The sequence below is a fragment of the Peromyscus maniculatus genome, chromosome 9 (genome assembly GCF_049852395.1).
Source record: "Peromyscus maniculatus bairdii isolate BWxNUB_F1_BW_parent chromosome 9, HU_Pman_BW_mat_3.1, whole genome shotgun sequence".
Classification (NCBI taxonomy): Eukaryota; Metazoa; Chordata; class Mammalia; order Rodentia; family Cricetidae; genus Peromyscus; species Peromyscus maniculatus.
This window is the reverse complement of record NC_134860.1, coordinates 99,521,592-99,546,165: the sequence shown is the minus strand read 5'-3', so window position 1 is coordinate 99,546,165 and position 24,574 is coordinate 99,521,592. Positions and strand designations below refer to the sequence as shown.

The window sequence follows — 24,574 nt, the reverse complement described above, 5'->3', positions numbered from 1 at the left end:
ATTGGAGGGTTATTACAATCAAAGTATGTGATGCACCCAGATAAAAGTATTGTCATGAAACCCATGGCTATATGGGTTTCAAACACCATATAAACACCAATAAAAAAGAAAAGAAAATGAAACACAGCCCGAGGGGGTGTGGTTTATGGTATGAAGAAAAGGAGAGGAGAGAAGAAATGACTTTAAGAACATGGGAAACACGTAGTATTAGCTAAGAATGCAGGGTAAATGTCTGCTTGCAGAATGAGTTCAAGGACTGTAGCTAGAGTTTTTTTCTCCGGGTTCTGCCAAGGTTCAGCAGTCTAATAGCCCACTTATAAAATAAACGCACGGACACTTATACTATTTAAACTGTTTGGCCTAATGGCTCAGGCTTCTTGTTAATTGTTCTTATATCTTAAATTAACCCATTTCTATTAATCTATACTTTGCCACGTGGCTCATGGCTTACTGGTACCTTGCATCTTCGTTGTCATGGCAGTGGCTGGCTGTGTCTCTCTGCCTCAGCCTTCCACTTCCCAGAATTCTTCTCCTCCTTGTCCCATCTATATTTCCTCTTGCCTGGCTACTGGCCAACCAGTGTTTTATTTATTAACCATTCAGAGCAACACATTTGACATACAGAACATCCCACAGCAAAGGACTACTGCTTTTCATTGGGGTTTGGGCCAGCAAGCTACATTCTAAATGGTTCGGGGCATTTGGCAAATTTTCCTGAATAAGTACATATTACTTTAATAACTGGAAATAAAAATAGTTGCTCAGCAACAAAAAACTCTGGAACTAATTTTTATTTTTCTCACACATTAACACTTAACTACATATTTTAAGCCTCTCACTCACTCTATTGTGTCCTTATATTTTTATTCAAAGCACACTAAAGTTTTATATCACTTATTTTTGATCCAGATTTCTTTTAAAAACTACTACTTTTGCTCTAGATATTTTCCAGACTCCCTAGAGGACAAAATAACAGATTTTAAAAACTAATCCAACAGTTCACAACATACATCATCATAAAAAGTATTCAAAATCATAACATTATCTGAATTAAAATTTATTATTAAAATAAGTTTTTTCTGCAGAACCATTATGGTTGTGGCAGTAGTTGAACATAAATTCACATACCAAAATTTGTCAAGCTATACACACTAAATATAAATACTGCAGTTTATGATATATCTACTATACCTTAGTAAAGACACATAAAATATAGTCTCAAGAAGGTACACATACTGAAATACTAGAGAGTCAGTACAGGAGGTAAGGCACTTGTTTCTCTTTAAGGACCTGAATTCAGGCCCCAGGATCCATGCTAGATATCTCACACCCTCCTCTGCACACCCTCCTCTGGCCTCCACAGACACCCACACGCCTGTGATAAACACACATACACACACATACACACACACACACACACACACACACACACACACACACACCACATACTTTTTACTTTTAAAAAAGGACTGCAAGAGACACAAACTCATTAAATGAGTAAATTAATACAACAAATAATTTTTTAAAAAAAGAACCACTCCTTAAATGCATCACCAATTTTATTTACAAAGGCAACTGAACAGAAAATCTCACTAGTTTCTGGAGAAAATTCCTGGTGTACAAACCATGGTTATTTTTTATTATTGAAAATAAGCAGCTTTCTACTGATATTTGCTTAGCAACAACAGTCCTTGTAAAGAAAATAGAATGCCCTCCTCAAGCAAATAAAATATTACATAAGCAAAATTATTTTTCAGTTGGATTATTTCTGTGTAAAGAAAACCACAAAAAAGCAAATTTATGGGTGGATTTAAATGAAATTTTTCATATGGTTCCACATTAACTTAGAATACATTACAGTAAACAGTAAACACAATTACATATTTATATTAACTATTTCAAATAATGTTTAAGAACTTAAAAAAAATAAAATAAAATACCCTCTTCAAAACACCACTAAAGGGTCAAACTAGATCATCATCAGTCTCCAAAGTATTTTTTTAAGTTCTTGGGGCTTTTCTGCTTGTGCTTTTAGGATGCCGAATTCAAAAGGCAAGTACGGCACTTCCCCACACACATAATTACCTTATAAATAAACAACAAAAATACAGGTCCTACCAGCACTACAGTGTTCCTATGTCATCTAATGAGGCAAAGGTTGTTCTTTTTTTTAAAAAAGGGGGGGACATACAAGACATATTTATAGTTCTGCATCAGCAGCCACCGCCTCCTCCTCTTCTATCTGCAACAGTGCTTTCGAATGGAGGCTTACATCACATGGCGGTTGGCCGTCCAGCTGATCAGGCAAGGAGAGAAGAGAGAAAAGTGCTCAGATTCAAAAGCATGTGGACATCATCACGTGGAGATATATAACAGTCATCACTCAGAGTGGCCCAGTGAGGTAGAAAGAGTTGCCTGTCACACAGTCTTAGGATAAAGGCAGGCAAATCGAAGCCTCTGGGGTCTAGAATTCTTTATTTGTAAAACAGTAAAACTTAACTGCTGAATCAAAAAAAAAATATCTTCAACTCTCTATTATTTGTACTGAGGGAGAGAAAAGGCATGGGCAATGATTCCAAAAATCAATTATATTTGGCTTTGGATTTAAAAGAGAAAAGTGCACACACATACACACTCCCCCCAACCGGACCCCATGCCCAGCCTTGACATTCTCCCAACTTCAGGGTCAATATCCAAGGGAGGCCTGGAGAGCCCGGAGAGAAGGCTCAGAAGCCATTGACAGATAAAAGAGAGTTGACCAGTTCAAATCATTTCCAAACACGCTTCATATAAGGGGCCATATAAATACCTCTGAGTTCAAAAGCAATAGGTTTGTAGATACCACTTGTAACACCCTTTCACAACAAGGAAGAAACATGTTACCAGCGTCAAGGTTCAAAATGATATACAGCAATTAACTGTTGTCTTGCTGAGGCTATAAACAACACACAACGGAGTAATGCTACCCTATCCTTCACAACACTCAAACACATGCTTAGTAAGAAGTAGCATTTAATTTTTTTTTAATTCAATGACACTGAAACACCATATAAACAAAATCAAGGCTCTCTTTTTCAAAAATACATGTATGGACACATGGCTACGTATTAACATAAAGCAGAAAGTCACACTCTCAGGGTCAGTCATTTGCAGAGTTGATTACATTCTAAGTCACATAATAAGAACTCATCATTAGATAATAGAAATGAGCTGATGAGAGATGGAGCCTTAATCAGAAAGCAGACTTGTCTTAACCTCTATTCTGTGCCCAGGAGTCATTAGAAGTTTCTCCTGGATCTTTACAAACCAGTCAATGTCCTGATTTCTGGGTATAACCCGCTTCAGTTCCTCCACCCCATAACCTCCTCTAGGTGGCTAGGATTCGGTAGACAGCCTCTTTGAAGGAGAAAGACTATGACCCCCAAAACCCAGGATCCTATGGTAGTGAACCTGAGGAGGAGGTGGCTACAGGCTCAGGGAGAGGCATAGGAACCCGTGGTCTCCTCAAAAGACAAGAAATTTTCTCTCTGATTTGCTCTCTTACATTTGAATCGGAGATAGCAGTCATTGCAGTACAGTTGGTGGTTTCGGATTCTGACTTCGGCTCCTGAGGAGGAGGAGGAGCCTCCGAGGTCACATTCACAGGAGACACACTGACAGACCAAAGAAAGCATACAGTTAGGTGATTCCAGAAAGTCCGGAGCACTCTCAGGAGGCAGATGCATGGGGTGAAGGGATTTGCAGGAGTGGGCTGGAAGGATTTTAGAGTGCAGCTCCTAAACTCTTGGGTATATTACAGCAGAGCAAAGGGTAGAGAAGACCAAAAGACAATTAGTGGATTGAAACCAAGCCTGCCAGATTCGACACTAAGAATTCATAAAGCAAAATTCAAAAACGAAGAGGACCATTCTAAATATACTTGGGCTAGAGAAATACAAAAAACAATTTGCTAATTGGCTTAAAGAAATTTAGTCTTCATTGCTCCAAGGAAATAACAGCTGACATCACATGTAAGAACAGGAGGAAAACAGAATTTGGGTTTCTGGCATTCTAGTCTAGAGTGGGCCTCTCCCAGTGTCCCCGGAGAATTAGATGAGCTAGCGTTCATGGGGTGCCTTATGTCAAGGCTGGGGACTTTGGCATTCTCTGTCTCTGTCTCTTCCTCATGTGTGTGTGTGTGTGTGTGTGTGTGTGTGTGTTCAAACACTGTTTTGACTCATTCTGCTCTACATGGATTTATACATACAAATTTATATGATTATATGATTAGCAAGCTGCTAACTTTGGAACTCCGGAATCAAAAACGGGGAGACTTTCTACTGGAACAGTGAAATTTCAAGAATTAAACTGATGTGTTCATAGACAGATACTGGAAAGCAAAGAGTTACAGCCTGGACCCTTCCCTGTATACAAAAACACTATCAGGGATAAGCAGGCTGTGCAACTGTAAAAATATTTACAGTGGTTTTCCTTCCAGACACTATTAAAAACTATCCATTAGACACTGATAACTGCATGTCTCTGTGCTGCTAATAACGCTGGTGAATTAAATTTTAAGTCTACCCGTGGCAGCATGCTAGGGAACACACTATGCACCATAAATTTTATTTATAGGATCCTAGCAGATTAGAGCTACAAAAAGCATAGAGCTTCCAGACTGACTTTCAGAAGGCGACTCCAGATTTGAGAACCAAGTAGCAGCAAGCAATTTGTGACTCCAGCACAGCACAGACTGACAAATAACAGCGCCAAGCTTGTTAGTGGCACATCCACAACCCAGCGGCTCACAGAAGCCATGCGCTCTCCAAGCAAAGCATAGCGGCCGGCAAGCTCTTTGTCTCAGGCTCACCTTAAAACAATGTAAATGATAACAAAGACCCAGGGACTCGATGATCATAGCAGCTCCTTTGCCCAGAATGTTATTACAGTAGGAGCACACACGCTTCCCACTCACTGACCTAGATGTGGAACAAGAATGGAATGGAGGCTTTCACCTATGCTGTGCAAGGTTGGCATTCAAAGTCACACTGTCATTGGCAGAAATGATCATAACTGAAGAAAGGCTCTTTGTATCTGTGGGAGAAAAACTCTCAGCAGCCAACTAAATCAGATCATTATACCTTGAACTTTCTCGACAGAGGCTCTAGGGAACCTTGATGCCTGTTCACCTAAAAGAACGATTTCAATGTGATTGGTCCATTTGGGACTTTGATTCCATTCCCCTGAGATCACATATGGACTCATCAGTATCCCTGATCTGTTACATCTTCTTGCTAGTTCAGTTGACTTATCTACAAAACTCCACTCACAGCATCCCATTCTCAGGTCCACCGGATTCTCTGTGATTTGCCTTCTCACCTTTACTTGTTACCCCTTCTTTTTCAATTTTCTGGTTAGAAATAGGAATGCTTTCTTGACTGCACTTCTGTTGGGAATGATGTCATCACAGCCCAAGAGCTGCCAATGAGTCAGGGATGGGGATTCCCACTTCACTTTCAGATCTCGGGCTGGTCTCTCCTAGTGCTAAAGAGACATCACCTACCTTGTTACTTTCTCATCCCTACAGAAGGAACATGGCACCACTGGGAGTGCAGGGAGTGTGTGGCTATTGAGAGTCAAGTGTGAAGAGAGCAGTCTGCCAGACGAAGACCTTCCCTGGGCTCTCTCACCGCCCTCCTCTCACATATGGGGCCACAGTGGGAGGAGAAGTGAATGGTGGTTCCTCTCCTCTGCAAATTCCATCTTCCCCTAAATCCTGACCATAAGGCCTCCTGACCCCTTTTCCTTTAATTCAACTCTAATGTATTTTGTAGATCTTGCTTATTGTAACATTATTTTGAATATATCTTCATATGCATATATATTCTTATCTAAGTCTATTAATTAATAACTTAAAATATCCAAATATCAATGGATTTCTACCTTTAATAATCACATTTGTGATGGAAACTATAATTCCTTTGGGATGAAAACAGAGGGCTAACTCCTGGGGAGGCTGTGGAGACCTGAAAATACAGCCCACATTGACATCAGGGCATCACTCCATGGCCTGGGGCAAGGGGCCATTCCAGACTCTACCTAACTTTTTTTTTTCTTTTGAATTTTTGAGACAGGGTTTCTCGAAAACTTTTCTATGTAGCTTTGGTGCCTGTCCTGGATTGTGCTCTGTAGACCAGGCTGGCCTCGAACTCACAGAGATCTGCCTGGCTCTGCCTCCTAAGTGCTGGGATTGAAGGTGTGGACCACCACTGCCTGGCTGACTCTACCTAATTTTTACACCCTCCCTGGAACATATGGACTGCAGAAGTCAGGTGATAAAGACTGAGCAAACTGGTGGCAGACTGGGTAACAGATGAAGCAACCCAAGACTCCGAAAGCAAGATCAAACCGACAAGATGATTTTCTTTTTTAATCCAGCTTGTTAAAACTGCCCAGGCTCTGAAGCATATTTATCATGCTTTTCTCCACACTCCATTCCAATGAGTTTCTAGTAGAGTGCCATTAAAAGTCAGACACTCATAATACTGCTCTTATTTATCAATATGAATGCATTTGTGAGCCACTCTGTCCTTGGTTGATGCCACATGGTGATCTACTCAGAGAAAACTTCCAGCTGAGACACTGATCAAAAGCACAGGCAACAGAGAGCCTGGCAACATGCAGACATGTTGAGTCTCGAGTGCCTTTCCCAAACATCTGTAGACACTAGGCAGGCAGCAGACAGAGGCAGAAGAAAGCCTTCTCAATTGCTCTGATACAAGAACACCAAATTTCATGCACTCAAAAGGACTTGTTTTTCTTCTTTACTGGGTAACTTGGGCATCATTTTAATGAAGAAACACACCTGAAATTAAGACAAGGGGATGACAAAAGGGGCCTCACCTGTTACGGAGCTGAGAGCCTGACTGTGACATTGAAGGGGAATGGCTTCGTGGGGTGGGAGACCCTGGGGGGGCAGGGCCTGGGATGACGGCCTTCACTGGGCCCGCTGGAGGCGGTACAGCAGAGGATGGGTTCCGCATGTAGGCACGGTTTGATGTGGACAACAGCTGTGGAGGTGGGCGGCTGAAGTCTTGGACAGAGGAGGAGGCATAGACCCCTGCAGGCTGGTTGTGCCATGGGGACTGCCTCCAAGAACTGGGCCGTTGGGAGTCCAGATTGTCCAGAGACTCCCCTCTGAAACACGGGAAGAAGTCACAGGAGTAAGATGAGCCACTCAACTGGAGATGATCCTTTGGATGCAATGTATCATTGGGGTCAATATAAGACCCATTTTATGTATATCCTAGGCTGTAATAAATCTGAATCCAGTTACGCAATTACTTTTAATAATGAAATTGTTCTGTACCAGAGATATTGTGACATGTCATACTTCAATAGCCTTCTTTAGTGTGGTGCTTAGACCAAAGACTAACTGTCAAAATGGGAAGAAAACTATTTTTTTTCTAGACAGGGTTTCTCTGTGTAGCTTTGCGCCTTTCCTGGAACTCACTCTGTAGCCCAGGCTGGCCTCGAACTCACAGAGATCCACCTGGCTCTGCCTCCCAAGGGCTGGGATTAAAGGTATGTGCCTGAAAACTATTTTTTAAATAAAAGCAAATACTAGAAAGGCAGTCACCCATCCCTTAAATCTTAAACAGTTTAGACATACAAGCCTCAGTCCTTCCAAATTCAACCAGAAAATAAATTTTAAGCATATAATATCATTGAACTAGACGTTTCCAGACATATGTAACTTACTCTTTATAGCACTCTGCAAGGTTGTCTCTAATCTCATAGAAGTGTCTTTAACCAAACCAGGAGTGCGGGAGTAAGGCTCTGACTTCAAATCAAAGTCCCCCTTGACTCCACTGCAACCCAAGCCTGCCTCCCAGACGTTCTCACCACCCCAAGTCCTGTGCGTCAACAACTGTTCAATGTCCACACGACTGGAAACAGTCAATAGCCTCAGACTGAAGACATGCTGAAAACAGGATTTACCTATTCTACAAAAGCTCCCTCTGAATTGCGAGCAACATTCTAGGTGATTTTGTTAGTGCTTTTAAAACTTTCTTCCTATCAGAAGCTTAAACAATACAGCTATTTTTAGCTTAACATCACATGTTATCACAATATATTACAGAGAATGAGTCAAGCAACATGAAAGGGGCTTCTGAGGGTGGGCAAGGGGTTCCTCATTCCCTCACTTTCTATACCTTCCCTAATCCCCAAAAGTAACCACCTTTGTGAGTTCTTACAGATTTTTCTCAGAGATACAAGGAAATATTTACACATACAAATTTGTATATGTAAGTTAATACATGCATATATAGAGATGCACTCAGTATATAGCATTCTTCAGCAAATGGGAACAATATGGTTTTTATTCTTTTACAACAGTTTAAAATAACTTGTTTGCCATTTAATATATATGATCTTGAATCATGTTAATGCTTCTTCATGTGATAGACTATACATCAATGGTCCCCCGAGAAACATGCCTTTTGTATCTGCTCTCCTTTCTAGCCCCTTTCACTGACTCTGGGATTGGCCATGTGGCTACTTTCAAGGGTGGGACATCAGCAAACATGATACTCATGGAGAGTGATAAGCATTTCCATGTCAGGAACTGTCACTGTGAGAAAGGACCCTCTGAATGTGAGTACCATACCACGAGGCAGCTCCAGCAGCTCCATGGGAAGAAGATTACAAAACAAGACCCCTGACTGAGCCCCATGAGGGATCTCAAGAAAGTTCAGCAATATGCAATCCATTGCCAAGATATGCAGAGCTCATGGGCATTTGACATGCTCAGGGTCATTAAAGAAAATGAATACATGACTGAGACCTATGGGGGCTGCCAAACCGTTACTACTATCTCCTTCATTTAAAAGAAAAAAATCTTTCCAACTCCAGAGCTATCGCTGCTCAAGTGCCAAAGCCAATGCCAGGCAAAGAACAAACCAGGCAACCCTCACACCTGGAAGAATTATTATTTTAAATTAAGTATGTTTAAATAAAGAAAGAACACACAAAATTTACTCCATGCCTAAATCCCAAGAGTACTAGAGCCCTTAACTTTCTAACTTCTAAGGTGGTGATTGCACACAGTACATCTTGCACTTCATAATGCTTGCACAGTTTTCTTACTGCTCTAGCAATATTAACTTAACTAGGCACCCTGTTGAGAGTAATATTGTGCCGGATGGTGGTGGAGGAAGGAAGGAAGGAAGGAAGGAAGGAAGGAAGGAAGGAAGGAAGGAAGGAAGGAAGGAAGGAAGGAAGGAAGGAGAACAATTTTGTGGGAGTGGATAGGTTTATTTTTTTAAGATATCTAATATTGTGTATCCTTATCTTTATCTTTGTGTGTTTATTCATCAATACCCAGAAGATAGAACCCTAGTAAGGAAATGTATACCTTTTCTTGATTTACTGTGAAAAAATTATTGAATCCATTGGAAAAAAAAATTCTTACTTTCTTATGCACTGCCAGTACCAGTTTAATCAATCTCATAATGCTGTGAAAATGCCATAAGCAAAGGATCTATCATTGTCCTTTGAGGAGTGGTATTGATTTTTATATATTTACTGATTGTTTCCTATGAAATACCTACTCACGCCACTTGTCTAGTTTAGATGATACAGATACAGACAGACATAAATACACATGCAGATAAAGTTCTTAGGATTTACTTTTGGGTTTTAAAACAGCTATTTGTATATTGAAATAATCAGTTCTTTATCTGAAACATGTTACAAATAAATTTCCCTAGCTCAGCTGTCGACAGAACACTGACAGAGTAGCTGCAGTATTATTTGCCAAGATAGGTCTCTTAAAATGTCCACCCACTCACTGCTACTTGTATGTACATATTTACCATCTTACAAGTTGCAAAATTAGGTTTTCAGTTTTTGTGATCCCAATTATCATGATTCCAACCTAGCCATTTATCTGATTATGAACATAAGCAGGTTTCTTTCTCTTCAAGCTTAACACAGAAGAAAGGGTGAAATTCATATTTAATTATCTGAATCCCATTTCAGAAGTCCATATCCAGATTTAGAAACTATTCCTGATGTGATCTTGTCCAGTTGGCTTCCCTGCCTCAACTCGTTTCTTCATATAAAAAAAAAAAAAAAAAAAAAAAAAAAACAGAGTAACTGGGCCTACTTCAAAACACTGTCCCCTGGTTTAAATAAGATGGTTCAGACACAACTGATGGCCTCGGACACTCAGTAACTTTCCTTCCTTCCCCCTCTCATCAAATCCTGAGTACGCAGAAGTTATGATGATAGCTCACTGAGGGAAAAAAAAAAAAGCCTAGACTGAGACATGTGCCTCCCAGCAAAGAGGAAGTGACCATGAACTGTCTCGTACCTTCTCATGATCCCAGGCAGGCAGATGGGCTCTTTGTTTACACTGGCACTGCGCTGTCGGATCCAGCTGTTGTCATTATGGAGAGATGTTCTCTTCCTCATTTCCTGAAGGATTTGCTGTCTCTCCAACTCTGCTTCTGAGGGGGCCTGATCCTTCTTGGAGCTCCTTTGTGAAAAGCTAGTAGTCCCAATTCGGTCCGAATACTTGCTGCTTCCTAAATTTAAAACAAACCAAAAGCTTCAATGTAAGTACACAAGAAATGTTAGTGGATGGGCCTCCAAGACAGCGCAACTTCCAACCCAACACTACACATCTGTGCTGACACCATCCATCTCTGGCAGGGAGACCTCTGTGGGAGAACAGACAGCAGCTGGCTGCCTCCTCTTCCTGGAAATTCCAGTTCCATGCGCAGAAGCACCCATGAAGTGTGCGTGCAAACATACAATCTCAATCTCTCTCCCCTCTCTCTCCCCTCTCTCTCCCCTCTCTCTCCCTCCTCCATCTCCTCTCCTCTCCTCTCCTCTCCTCTTCTCTCTCTCTCTCTCTCTCTCTCTCTCTCTCTCTCTCTCTCTCTCTCAATCCCAGAAATGTTCAGTTACAAAATGTTCATCTAATTTCTCCCTCTTTCCATCAAGTGCACTCATTGAAGGCTTGCTACAAAGACTCTGTGGGGAATCAGGGAATTTTCCTTTACATATATTCTCTGTCCCACCCCAGGGTGGGAAAAGACCACACAAATGAATACATCTCTAATGGACAGGGGCTAAGTGTCCATAGTATAAGTCACAGACTAAGTCATGACCATACTGTAGGACTGTTCAGTCACTGACATAGCCCTGGTGAACAAGAGAAGATGATTGTCCATAATATTATCAAATCTGTTTGTGCTCTAAGAAATTTATAAACTGTAATATAATTATTAGGTTTATTAGTGGCAATTGAGTCAGCTTGCATCCCCAGGGTTTGCTGACTAATTTCCTATTTATGTAAAACACATACAACCTAGAGACATCATCCTTGCTTTTGTTTGGATTACAAAATTTTAACTAAGGATTTTTTTCTTCCCTAAATTCATTGTTATCACCCACTTTCAGAATATTTAGCTTGTCTAGGTACCCCTTCAAGGAAGCAATGAGCCAGGCCCCAGAAGTTTGTCATTATTTTTTAGTACACAGCTACACTTAGTATATTAATAACAACATCAATGTGCTAGCTTTAAATAAAACATTCTTCATTTTAAAACTCGGTTGATGGCATGGCCAAGTCATCCCATCAAATATGTAGTAATTTCCTAGTGTCTGCTAATTCAAGGACATGCGGCTGGCCCAGGGGAGAAGGCACACAGGACCAACTCTCCAAGTGAGACATAAAACAGACGAACGAGCAGCTGTTTCAGATGGCACAGGCGCGCCCTGACAGCCAGGTTTCACTCGGGGCAGAGTACAAACACCACAGGCTAAAAGCATGTCACGCAAGGCAAGTGCACTTAATCTATGACGTTAACAACAGCCAGGGGCAAGTTCAAGGGAGAAGGGCTGCAAAGTCCAAATAGGAATGATCCAGAGATTAGAAGGACCACATTAGAAGTATCTGCTTAGCCGGGCGGTGGTGGCGCACGCCTTTAATCCCAGCACTCGGGAGGCAGAGCCAGGCGGATCTCTGTGAGTTCGAGGCCAGCCTGGGCTACCAAGTGAGTTCTGGGAAAGGCGCAAAGCTACACAGAGAAACCCTGTCTCGAAAAACCAAAAAAAAAAAAAAAGTATCTGCTGAGTGAAGACATAAGAGAGGATGATTGTTTAGAGCTGTGTTTCCTAAAGGGAAAGGTGGATCCAAAATGCTAGGATGTCAAATAGGGCAGAGATAAGCGAAGATCCTATTTACCTGATGACGCTGCCACCTATCCTAATGAAAACTTAATTCTATGAGCTTTGACCAGCATATCAGCTGCCACCAGACCCCAGGCCAATGGGGGAAAATGATTTTCTTATAATGAGTTTTAAATGTTTAAAAGTTTCTTCTCAGTAGTTTAAAAACAGAAATAGCTGGCATCACAGATATGAATTTCCTTAGAGGTCACTGACAGAGCCAATGTTTGTCTGTCTGCTCAATCCCCACCTGAACCTTTCTACATGGGCATAACAGACCAATAATTTGTTTATGCAAACCTGTACATATGATGCTTATTGCTTAGGGCTTTTTCTTTACTTATATAATTTCAGTTATGTGGGGTTAACCAGAACTATATTTTATATCAAGCTTCAAGTTCCAAATGATTTTCATGAAGTGAAAAATCCCTATCACTAAATTTTCAGACCTTTTGCCATTTACATGAATGACTTCAAATTTATACATATTTTTAAGTCCTCTGCATTATTTCCTGTTTTCATTCCTTAGTTGCAAGATAAAATCTACTATGCAAAACCGGGTCAACATTATCTTTGCAAATTTTCCACATATTTCTTGGTTATTCAAATACCCCAGTGCAGTACACTTTCCATTATAAAAAAAAAGCTAAACACAAGACAGTTGTTTTGTTAAAGATACTCAAAATAGCATGTTAACCATCTAATATTAATGAATCTAAAGTTTCCTGCACTTAAAAATATATACTAATCATAGTATATAATCACTCAAATATGTAACTGTGCTTTTTTAAAAAAAAGCTTTGAATACAAAAAAATCACACATACCATTCTTCTCTGTGGGGGCATTGTTCAGTTCCGTAGTGGATCTTGATTTACTCCTAAAATAGAATATATTAAATATGCCAGATTAACATTTTTATTTTATTCCAGAAAAGATGGTTTGGTTTGGTTTTTTGTTTGCTTGTTTTTTCAAGACAGGGTTTTTCTGTGTAGCCCTTTCTGTCCTGGAACTCACTCTGTAGACCAGACTAGCCTCAAACACAGAATCCACCTGCCTCTGCCACCCAAGTGCTGGGATTAAAGGCTTGTGCCACTACACTTGGCAAAGTTTTTTTTTAAATAGATATTGATTTTCTATGTATTTTGGGAACTGTGTTTATTTTTAAACCCTGGAATTTTTCATATTATGCATCCTAGCAGAAAACAGAAGAAATGCTGGAAATACACAAAATGTGAGACCCTCTTTCCTTTCTAAGATGATCGGAGACTGCTCTTCCCATGCTGGCTCCTGCACCAGCCACCAGCTCATTCAGAGTCAGTCTGTGCTACCTCCTCCACACTGCCTGGTATCAAGGTATGGGCACCTAAGGCATCAGAAGGCCACATGTCATTCATCCATTTGCCAAATGCTACCCTGGCATTCCAAACAGGTAGTGTGGCATGTCAACTGCAAGTTACTATGAAAATGCTATTTTCAGGTCTATGGAAGGTAAAACTCATTTCCTCCTTCTACTAAATTAGCTGAACTTCAGAAGTAGTAACAATACCATATACAGATGTGCATATATAGTGTATATCCGCGTCCTGTGTAATAACCTATAATGCATGATAATGTGCTAGAACTGGTAGACAGCTACATCTGTCAGATCATCCCTGTGTTTACAAAGAAAACACTTGTCACCAGATGTTAGGCTGTACTCACCACTGCCTATAAAGTATATATATATTTATAGTATTCTATATTATATAGTATAGTATAATATATAGTATATAGTGTATACTCCCTGATTATATAAATCCTGTCATAGGTCTAAAAGATAGATGTGGAGTAAGCTGGTCTTGAACTTACAGAGATACCTTGCCTCTGCCTCCCAAGTGCTGGAATCAAAATTCTGACCTTTTGCTTGGTTTCTTTCTTAGTTATCTTTTTAACTACCTGCATCTAGGCAGATGAGCAATGCATGAAGGTTTAAACTCTGAAAGTTGATAAGCTGGTGATTCCTAGCTTTTCTCATCTCAGGGCTCTTGGCCAACCGTCAACCTATGTAAGTTTCTATTTCATTATATATTTTAAAAAAAAAGAGGACTAAATATACCTTCTCGTGGAGTTGTGCTGAGAAATAAAGTATGTAGAGTTAATAAAATGATGAGTGAGGGGAGGGGACATTTTAATGATCTCTAGTTTCTTGGAGGGTTCACCATAATCAGGAGGTCATTGATCAGGAGGCTTTTCTCTAGCTACTTTATGTCACTCCTACCTAGTTATTCCTGCTCTGCCTCCTTTCTCCTCAGCCCTGGTTGCCAGTAAATGTGCCTCTTTCCCTGTATCTAATGAAGAAGGTGAGTATCCTACAGGATGCATGCCAGCTCTGTAAGCAAAGGCTAATGAGCCTACAGACGGGATACTTATAGACAGGCTATTCAAAGTCCTTAGTGTTTTCAAAACAGCAAAGTGGTTTTTTTTTAATTACTTGAAAATATTAAAGCTTAATGCTTTCGGAAACTTTAAACACGTGTACCTTGTATCTTTTCTGATAGCTGAAATCCTATTTTCCTTTCTAAACCTGATGAGTGGTTCCAATCATAATGTCTAAGAGAAAGGTCACGATTCCCATCAGATTCCCTGGAAATGATCATTTTTCGGCAATCTTGAGCCACTGCCACTCTTCCTGCCTTGTGAAAGCAAACGATCTCCTGGATAAGGAGACACGCATCTGTAGTCCCAACAGGTGGGAAGGATGCCAGCCAGGGCTACACAGTGAGCAACGGGCAACCTGGAGTGCCTATTGAGACCCTGTCCCAAAATTTAATTTAAACATTGTTCTGCGTGACCAAAAAGGGACATTTTTGTCTACTCGTCTCCTAAAGTGACTCCTCCCACAGGCAGGAGAGCTGCACAGCTTTTGTTTCTCTGATTTGTTTGTTGTTGTCATTGTTTGTTTTTTGAGACAAGGTTTTGCTTTGTAGCCTAGGCTGGCCTTGAGCTCATTATGTTGTTTAGGCTAGCTTTGAACTCACATCAATCCGTCTGTCTCAGCCACCTGAGTGCTTAGATCACAAACATACATCACCTACAGATGACTCTAGCTTGAAGCAGCCTTAGACTTTAGTTTAAACAATAACTTAGATCTCAGTTGTCTTGGAGACTATCTTTCATCATTTCTATTTCTTCTCTGCCCATCCACCATGCATATATGATTCCACTGGCTTATAGTCATTCTCATTTCCCCAAACACTTCCACCAACTCCCCAAAGCAGAGCTTTCTGGATAACTAACAGCAGATGTGTGACTAAGCCCAAACAACCAAAATTTCCAAATGAACTCAGCACAAAATGCTGAGCCATAAAATCATAAGCTAAGTTTAAAGGTAATTGTTACACAGCAAAAACTAACTGATACAAAAAACAATCTTCAAGTTGTTTTTGTTTGTTTGTTTTTGTATTCCACAAGACAAAAGGCTACAGTAGCTCTACAGATTACCTAGGTGAACTGAGGAATAGTCATCTGAAGCCAACTAGTATCAACCAAGTAAAAGGCAATAGTCCACACACCTGTCACTAGGAAGCAGCCCTGAAGAGTCCTCTTCTCTCTTGGGTATATCATAGGAATCAATAGGCCTATAAAGTAAGGAAAATTTTTTTATTACAATACCAAATTTTAAGACATTTCCTGACTTTAGGGATATCAAAATAGTATTCTGGTCTCTTTATGCAAATTGTCTATAGCTTAAGAGCTAGACAAGCCTTTCAATCAGTTGCTACAGAAAACAGACCTACAGGCATTTGCGAATCACATGTCCAGTCACCCATTTACTGTATAAGTATACACTGGGGTGGCTGGGAGCTCTGTGTTCCGGCAATGATTTAGGGCTACAGAAATTATTTTTTCAAGTTGTTGCTTTATAACACATCTTCTTAGGGTAGGCAGGCCAAGAAGAAAATAATGCAAGCTAGTGCGGTATAGAAAGAAATGGTGGGAAGGCAGAACTGGGTATTCTGGAAAGGCTAAGGTGGTAATGTCAGGGTAGACATTGAAATCAAATGAGTGGGCCATACATATGTGAGGGAAATCATTTTCAGAGGTAACAGAAAACCCTGAAGTCCAAGGCAGCGCCTGCTGGCATTCTCACAGAAGGAAGGGAGACAGTAACCAGGGAAGAGTCTAAATGCTAAGGGCTAAGAGCTCTTAGCCACGCTCTTAGGCCAAGACAAAGCTCACATGAGCTTTCTAGCTTTGGCAAGGAGTTTTGATGGCGTTGTAACATGTCAGGAACCCATGCAAGAGCTGTGGGAATTAAAGGGGCACACTGCTGTTTGTGGTTTAAAGGCTCCTGGGAACTGGTTGCTTCCCTTGTGTGAAGCAAGAATGGCAGAGGGGGGAAGACAAAACAGGGTGCACCAAACAAGGCCACTACTATTGAAACTCCTCTGTGCCCTCAGCTATGGGGACTGACCTCCGGTACTGGTAGATCTTCACCGAAGTTTCTCTCTCCCTCTCTGCCTGGTGCTTCTGTGTTTCAGCTCGTCTTTCTGCTTGAGCCTCGGCCTGGGCCTGGGCCACTGCACGGGCCTTAGCTTCTGCCTCAGCCTGGGCCTGGGCCTCTGCGCGGGCCTTAGCTTCTGCCTCTGCCTGGGCCTGAGCCTCAACCTCCCGCTGCTTCCGAAGTTCTTCTTCCTGAGCTTCTTGTTCCTTCCGTTTCTTCTCCTGCTCAAGTGTGAGCTGTTCCTGCAGCCTCCGACGTTGGTCCTCATAAACAGCATCCTCTTCCAGCTGTCCCCTCTCCTCCTCTCCTGCTCGGGTTCCTTCCCTGTCCGAAGACTTGGACCCTTCACTCCAAGTGGGTTCCCAGGTGGAAGCCACAGGCTCCCGTGTGCTCAGAGAAATGCTGTTGGAGTTTAGAACCATCAGCTCCTAGGTAGCCAGTAAAAAGAAAAAAAAGAAAGAAAGAAAGAAAGAAAGAAAGAAACACGTCACCATCTGTGTCTCTGTCATTTCACACAGATTCAGCTCTGGATGAGAACAATGGCAAGCATCCCAGAATTTCAAGAAGATAGTTACAGCTCAAAAAAAAAAAAAAAAGGCTATGTGAATAACTGAAGTCTAAGAGCAGAAAGACCACTCAAGTTCTAGGTAATAACTACTTGATGATACATTAGAAAAACTACTAGAGAAGTTAAAATACCAAAGCAAGTTTCTAACACACGAGACTTCAATATATATTCCAAATTGCTGCAGAGGGGCGAGTGTGTCCAGGGAACTGGGGTGTGGTGCTCCTTGCCTAGGTCCTGCAGCAGGGGACAGAGAAGGAAGGAAACAAGGCATGCTTCATGCTACCTCATCCAAGTACTTGGAATTCTCTCTCTCCGCCTCCTGCTGGGCCCTCCGCCACTCTTCCCTCAGCTTCTCTTGCTCACGCTGGTATTTTTCCTATGGGGAAATATGGCATAATAATTAATCACGGTTGCCTTCTCATGGGAGGCAGAATAGTTTCCATTAACAATTTTGCTATCTCCAAACCTCCAAATAAAACTGTCATGTGACCAATCAGAGTTCAGTCCCTGAAGGAAAAAAAAAAAAAAAGGTCTTGCATTAAGCTAAAATGCAGATGTCCAGATGTCGGGGGAAAAGTAGGCACATGGAAAGAGACCTCTGCTCAAGCTTTACTGTTGATGTAATTCATCAAGGCCTGCAAGCTAGGATAAGGGAGACTGATGGCAAAACAGACCTCCTCCGCTGGCAGGGACAAGTCCTCACAGGCTGAGCCTCTCACAGACTGAGCCCCTCATGTCTCCAAAGTGTCCACAGGGGTTCATGATAGTTTATACAATCATCAAAATGGGAAAGTAAGGGTGTAATGCAAAATACGCACACAATATACAAAGGGTTTGCCAGTGCTGAGGATGCTGGCTTGCGTCTGCTTTTTCCCAGCTGGCTCCTCAACCCTGTTGGGCACTGGCCAGAGAGCTAAGGCCCCCGTCCCCCCAGGTGTGTGTGGTACCTGAAGTAGGCGGTCCTGTTCTTTCTGCCACCTCTCCTGCCGTTTCCTCTCCTCCTCTTGATCCCATGCCCAGCGACTCGGGGCATTGAGGGTTGGAACCGGAAGCTAGTCAGTTTGCGGCACAAGAGATGTAAACACAGAGCGACATCTGTGAGTCATCGACTGAAACTTTTCCACACTCGTCAATTATTCATCTGTGCTGGCTTAAACCATACCAGGGAAGACATGGTCTCGCATTTCAACGTCAATCTTTTTAGCGTAGAATAGTACAACCCGATCGACATTTATGTATCTTAAAACAATGCATATATAATCCCGTCCCGCCAAACGTCCCTCCCATATTCCCAACTACAAAAGTCTAATACTCACATCGGGAGCCACAGAATCGGCGCTCCCTGCATTGCAGCACGTGGGCAAGGAAAGAAGAAAAGCACAATGTGAGTTGCCATTTCTACAAAGTAATTCTTTCCAGGGCGTTCGATCGCTCGCTGTCTCTGCCGGTATGCCAAGTGACATCAGTTTTCTTTGTAACTCAGTCACCCATGCAGCCTTTCCATTCAGCTCCACCTGTACTCCTCTCCCAAACTCAAATTCAATAAGAGCGGAAACCACTGGGGCCCCAAACTCTAGGGAACAGCACTAACTCGGTGAGCCTTTCCTTAGAGGCTTTGCTGATACTAAAATGTCTCATAGTTTGGCGTAATAGGGGGAAAGAACACAAACATTACTACATCTCCCAAGCCCAATTATTGCAAATATTCATCAAAAATATGACAGCAGCCATTCTCATTTTCTAGGTCTCCTTGCTAATGAGCTGCTTTCTAATTGATATGATGGCAAAAAACAAGTTCAAGACACCTTTCATCTTCTACTATTTGAAATACAGGTATTCAAGGACGATGTGTAAACTATCAGGCATTATTATTATTAATTATTATTATTATCATCATCATTATATCTTGCTGCTGTTTTCTGAAACCAGGTCTGACCTCAAGCCAACACTGACTCTGAACGTTTAGCCTTCCTGCCTCCATCATCCATGTGCTCGGATTACAGGTGTGGACCACCCTGCCTGGCTAATTTTTTTTATTACTATTTTGAGACATTACTTAGTTCAGGCTGGCCTTGAACATTTAATCTTCCTGCCTACTCTTTGTATTAGAGCTGTGTATGACTACACTGGGCTAACATCATCAAGGAACTTATAGTAATGTGTGTCAACACATTATACAATTATAGAAAAGTGAATTTTCAGAAAATATGCTATTATGCAGTATTTAGAAAGTTTCCTGAATTCTCAGCTGTCACATAAACTGTTCACTTACATAACTATTTAAAGAAAATTGCTTTAAGAGTTCTTCTCTAAAATAACTCATTGAAGAAAAGAGAAAACTAAAAGAAATTATTTTGTTTTAGCCAGATGAATTACAAGTGTGTTATCACTTCAATTGACTAGCCAGAGAAAATAGTGAATTTAGTGAAAACCTATGAATCAAAAGCACCCAAGACAGCTGATAAACTCTATTTATGGTCTGAGAGGAAACGTAATCTTCCTTAGGAAGAATATTAGGCAATAAACACAACAGACACAAACCCAGTAGGTATCACAAAGTGAATTTTGAAATGTTTCATTAATCTTTAAAGGAACAGTAACATTTTTAGATAGCAACAGTAAATCTTCTGTGATGCTGCATCTAAAATGTTAGCTATTACTTTTAAGTTCTTCATAGCAAAACAGAGTTGGAACCACATTCAGGAGACAGAGCGTTAGACAAATGTGAGGATGAAGAAAAGCCACATGCATCACACCTCACAAGGCAGCCATGCACAGCTACACCAACATAGACGGTCTCACAACGCTCCTGTGCTCAGATGCAACCGAATTTTCTTTATGTTGAATTTCCTTTGACATCAACAGAGCCATCGTTATCAGCCCCTCCACCGTCAATCCAACAGCAACAGGTAACTCTGTCCTTCATCAACAGTATCCCCCCGTGACCAAAAACAGGGGTTTGTTTTTCGGTAAATTGACCAAACATATGTTGGTGTAATTTAACACTGTGCAAATGATAGGAAGCAGTAAGGCATAAATGAAATTCCTCATTTCTTACGGTGACCCAGTGGAAAAACACGTGTGTTTAATAGCATCTAACTGCTTTGAATATTTTGTTTTTTCACGAGGTTAAAAGAGAGAAACACCTGGAGAGCTAGACAAAGGACACGCAAAGACCCATTACCACAAAGGTAGACCCATGAGCTGTAAGAAAAGCCTGGTGACCCTGGGGAAAGAACGGAAATGGGTTACGTTGCTTGGTCACAACAGCAGCAAGATGGAAGGAACTCGGTGCCCAGAGCCACAAACTACGAGGAGGGGTGGAGAGACGAGATCACGAGAGCCCACCAAGAGGTCGCTTTACAGTTTACCTTGTTCAAAAAACTGTGATCGCCTTTTTAAATTTCTCAAAGAAATGGATTCTGATGCTAGTTGAAAAACAAGAAAATAAATACCATCATTCAATTTAATTTCTTACCACTGGTAAATTCGATGACACTTGATATTGATATACCTTTCCAACCTGTAGCAATGTTATTTTTTAAATAACAAAATTGGTAGCCACTGAAGATAGAGATTATTTCAGGGCAGACACACATATTTTAGTAGACTGCACTACATTAAAATTAGTAAAAGAAACAAATACTTTTATTAATTGTGTTTAGTAAATAGCATTGGACTTCCACAGCGAGGAGAGCCATACTAATCATGTTAGAGCACAGGGCATCTGAGAAATGAAAACACATTTTGCTTAGGTCAATCAACCTAAAATGATCTCTACCAAAGCATTTTTACAACATGATGAAGGGAAATTTAAAAGTATCTGGAGAAGAAGACATCAAAAGCAATACAACCTAAAGAATGAGCAAGTGAAAACAAATGCTAAAACTAATATACCTTTGATTAGAATATCTCGGGGTAGTATTTAAGAATGTACAGATGCAGCCGGGCGGTGGTGGCGCACGCCTTTAATCCCAGCACTCGGGAGGCAGAGCCAGGCGGATCTTTGTGAGTTCGAGGCCAGCCTGGGCTACCAAGTGAGCTCCAGGAAAGGCGCAAAGCTACACAGAGAAACCCTGTCTCGAAAAACCAAAAAAAAAAAAAAAAAAAAAAAAAGAATGTACAGATGCTAGCTTACTGGAGGTTAGAAAGAAAAAGAAAACACAATCTGACTTCTCCCACAGACAAGTCTCCAAACCATGATGCAAACTGTAGATATCACCTGATAGTGGTTGATGCTTACTATCTAAACAATCCTGAAGTAGCTAGCTAGCCCTGCATAGAGTCGCACGGTCACCATGTAGGTAAGGTGTCTTATCAATTGGCCATTAGAAGAACAGAACTGGTATTCCTTAGATTTTAGTATCATGAAGAAAAATAAGCAACGTTTATTTTAAAAGTCATCAAAGATAATAATCATAGAGAAGAGGCAAATTCATAAAGTTTAGTCAGCTTTGTTCAGCATATTTATAAACTACCCAACTGTGTCTAAAGTCACCAAAGCAAGCACAGCCCCACTACAGGAGGCCTGGCCTCATGGTGTAAAACCTGCAGCCTCTTCTGACCTCTTTCCTGCCTATATGGACCTGAAAGATCTTTCTGATATATCTACGGAATAACACACAGCATTCAGTAGCTAAATTATTTCTGAATGGTCAAAGCAGAGAAGAGAGTGAGAACTCTAACCACGCCCTGGATACTTCCACTGCTTTCTTTTTCAAGACAAACAAAGGTGACCCTCTCTACTGTCACTGTCCTGTCGTTGGTGATTCTCTGCCAGGATCAGCTCCCTGCACATTTGTCCTTTTCAGAATAAAGAAGACAGAAAGGAAACCTCATCATTTTGTGTTTAATAAAGATCCTTCTGCGAACACTCCAGAGCCAGGAAGCTGCTGGCTCTAGGAAAACCTGTTCTTCTTATTTGGCTTAGGCTCACAGGGACCCAGAGCTCCAGAGCCTGCTGCCAAATTTGCATTTGTAGCTCCTGAACTGTTCCACGCTGGAACCGACTCCCTCCCACCTGGTGGCAACCGGATCTATGTGCTAATCTTGGTTTCAGCTTGCTCTGCATCCAGCTTTCTTTCACTCACATATATTAATTTTTATAGCAGAACTGGAGAGCTAGAACTCACCCTGTGGAACAGACGGAAGTAATTTAGGGATAATCTTTACCTTTTGAATCAAAGGTGTTGCTTTCCTCATGAATTCCATTGATTTCTTTGGATTCAGTATACTGGAAAGGGTAAAAATGTTAATTAACATTCTCTCCAATTGGACTTTGGCCTTAAATAATACATCTCTCATTAGGGGAAAATATCTTTAAACAAGATGGGGTTTTCAGGATATTGATTCATTACTCACAGCTTCTTGTGTGTACTAAAAGCAATTTTTTTCATTACTCTCCAATACTTGTGAAAGGATTAATGACTAGCTATAGGCAAGAATGACCATAAGTTTAATCAGTCATTAATATTCTAAGAGGCATGATAGATAAAATATTCATACATTGGCTTATATTTATGAATTTATGAGTATTTGGCTTATATTTATGTGTAATAAAACAGCCATTTATGATTCTTTAACATTTAAATCCATCCTTCAAAAATGTAATATTTCCTTTTAGATAAGCTTATTCAGTTCAAAGTTTAAATTATCAATTAAAATGAATTCTGATTAGAAATAGAAACCAGTTTTTTAAAACTATATGAAAAAATACTGCTTTAAATTTTTGAAATTTCCTGCATTTTACTTTTTAAATCAATTCATGAAACTGATTATGTCTTAATCACACATATAATCCAATTAAAATGCTTCATGAGGTTTCATGGTGTACAGAGTGACTATATTTTACCAATAGACTACAGAACACAATTTACAGCATACAATTTTTCACAATTGCTAGTTCTCATTCACACTGATTAGAGGGATGGTTGCAATGACAAAAGACTGATGAGAAATACCTGCAGAGCAACACTATGGAATGACATTACCATTACATAACTCAATAGTAAAAGGCCGCTAATAAAAAATGTCCAGTATTTTCAAGACTATACTTTAGTCTATTTATTAAGTATAACCTAACTATATTTTATATAATTTCAAAACTGGTTGCTTTCCCCACATACAGCTTCTGCTGTTACTTTGTTCTACTTACAGGACTCTGAAGGCTTTCAGAGAAATCAGTTGTTACCGACAGACTTGAAGACTTGTCCGTGTTGTAAATCCCTGAAGTCGTATCAGTCCACTTGGTTTCAGGTGAACCTATAATTTTGGTAGCCACACTGGTAAGATTGAGGGTTTTATGCCGTATAGATGGCAGGGGAGGTTGGTCTCTGCCCCAGTCTGATTGGCACATGAAGATCAAGTAATGAATGCACATCGATGTTGAAGTGGAAAGAATAAAGTTACTGAATGCACAGACACAAAATGTACAGATGACAGACAGACGTACAGTCAGACAGATGAATCAGGTAGTGTGTCAATGACATGGAGACTTAGGGCTTTTACCAGCAGACCACCTTCCCAAAACCCAAAGGTTAAAAGTCATGGTAGTCACAAGAGAACTAGCAAATGTGCTGATTCTTTCCCTAGACTGGAACTCATGTTATGTGCCAACATCAAAAATTTGTGGGTCTGAAGCCTTAATGCCCCTTCCCATCTAGCTATCACTTATGACACAGAAACACAAAGATGTAAAAAGCAGATTAAAATGCTATGAGAGGAATATGTCCTACTGTGCGCCTGGTGACAGCAGTACAGTTAAATACGACAGACAAAGTCACATCACAGGGCCATTCTGTTTTCCTTTTTCTTTTGGGAAGGGAGGTGGTGTTTGGTTTTTGAGACAGGGTTTCTCTGTGTAGCCCCAAAAATCCTGGAACTCACTCTGTAGACCAGGCTGGGCTCAGAACTCAGAGATCCACCTGCCTTTGCATCCCAAGTACTGGGATTAAAGGTGTGTGCCACCACTGCCTACCTCAAAGTGCCATTCTTAATGCTCAGCTTTGTGACTCCTGGGAACAGATATATTTGCTTTTAATTGGCATTTGCTTTCAGCCAGTTCAGTTACGTGTCTGGTCAAACGGTGTCGAATTCAGTAGATTTGCTAGTGAAGCATTTTCAGGAGGAATATTCAGAGGTAGTGTTCATGATTTGTCCCAATACAATGACAAAACAATTGCAAGCACAAAGCTAAGTAAAATGGGGTAAGGGGGAGGATTAATAAAGCCAACTGTTACAACCACCCGCCAAAGTCAGGTTTCCTATTTAGCAAGCCAGACACAGAGGGAACCTAACTCAC

General features: G+C 40.8%; 1 protein-coding gene across 21 annotated transcripts in view; it reads right to left on the bottom strand.

Moving 5' to 3' along the window:
- Positions 1-1,541: 1,541 nt before the first annotated feature.
- The window catches only part of Lmo7 (LIM domain 7), a 210,017-nt gene continuing 186,984 nt past the window's right edge, over positions 1,542-24,574 (bottom strand). For 8 of the 21 annotated variants that reach the window (XM_076545463.1, XM_076545470.1, XM_076545464.1 and 5 more), the window contains 13 exons: positions 23,429-23,616; positions 22,447-22,507; positions 20,646-20,702; positions 18,591-18,616; positions 18,222-18,326; positions 17,558-17,650; positions 16,677-17,134; positions 15,775-15,840; positions 13,048-13,100; positions 10,358-10,571; positions 6,883-7,176; positions 4,850-4,958; positions 2,996-3,653 (listed from right to left, as the gene is read on the bottom strand). In XM_076545463.1, the coding sequence (XP_076401578.1) occupies positions 3,474-3,653; positions 4,850-4,958; positions 6,883-7,176; positions 10,358-10,571; positions 13,048-13,100; positions 15,775-15,840; positions 16,677-17,134; positions 17,558-17,650; positions 18,222-18,326; positions 18,591-18,616; positions 20,646-20,702; positions 22,447-22,507; positions 23,429-23,616 (1,904 nt within the window). In that variant the 3' untranslated portion in view covers positions 2,996-3,473. Of the gene's footprint in view, positions 2,297-2,995; positions 3,654-4,849; positions 4,959-6,882; positions 7,177-10,357; positions 10,572-13,047; positions 13,101-15,774; positions 15,841-16,676; positions 17,135-17,557; positions 17,651-18,221; positions 18,327-18,590; positions 18,617-20,645; positions 20,703-22,446; positions 22,508-23,428; positions 23,617-24,574 lie in introns of those variants that run through there. The other 13 variants (XM_015996718.3, XM_076545474.1, XM_006977994.3 and 10 more) reach the window with 7 other exon arrangements.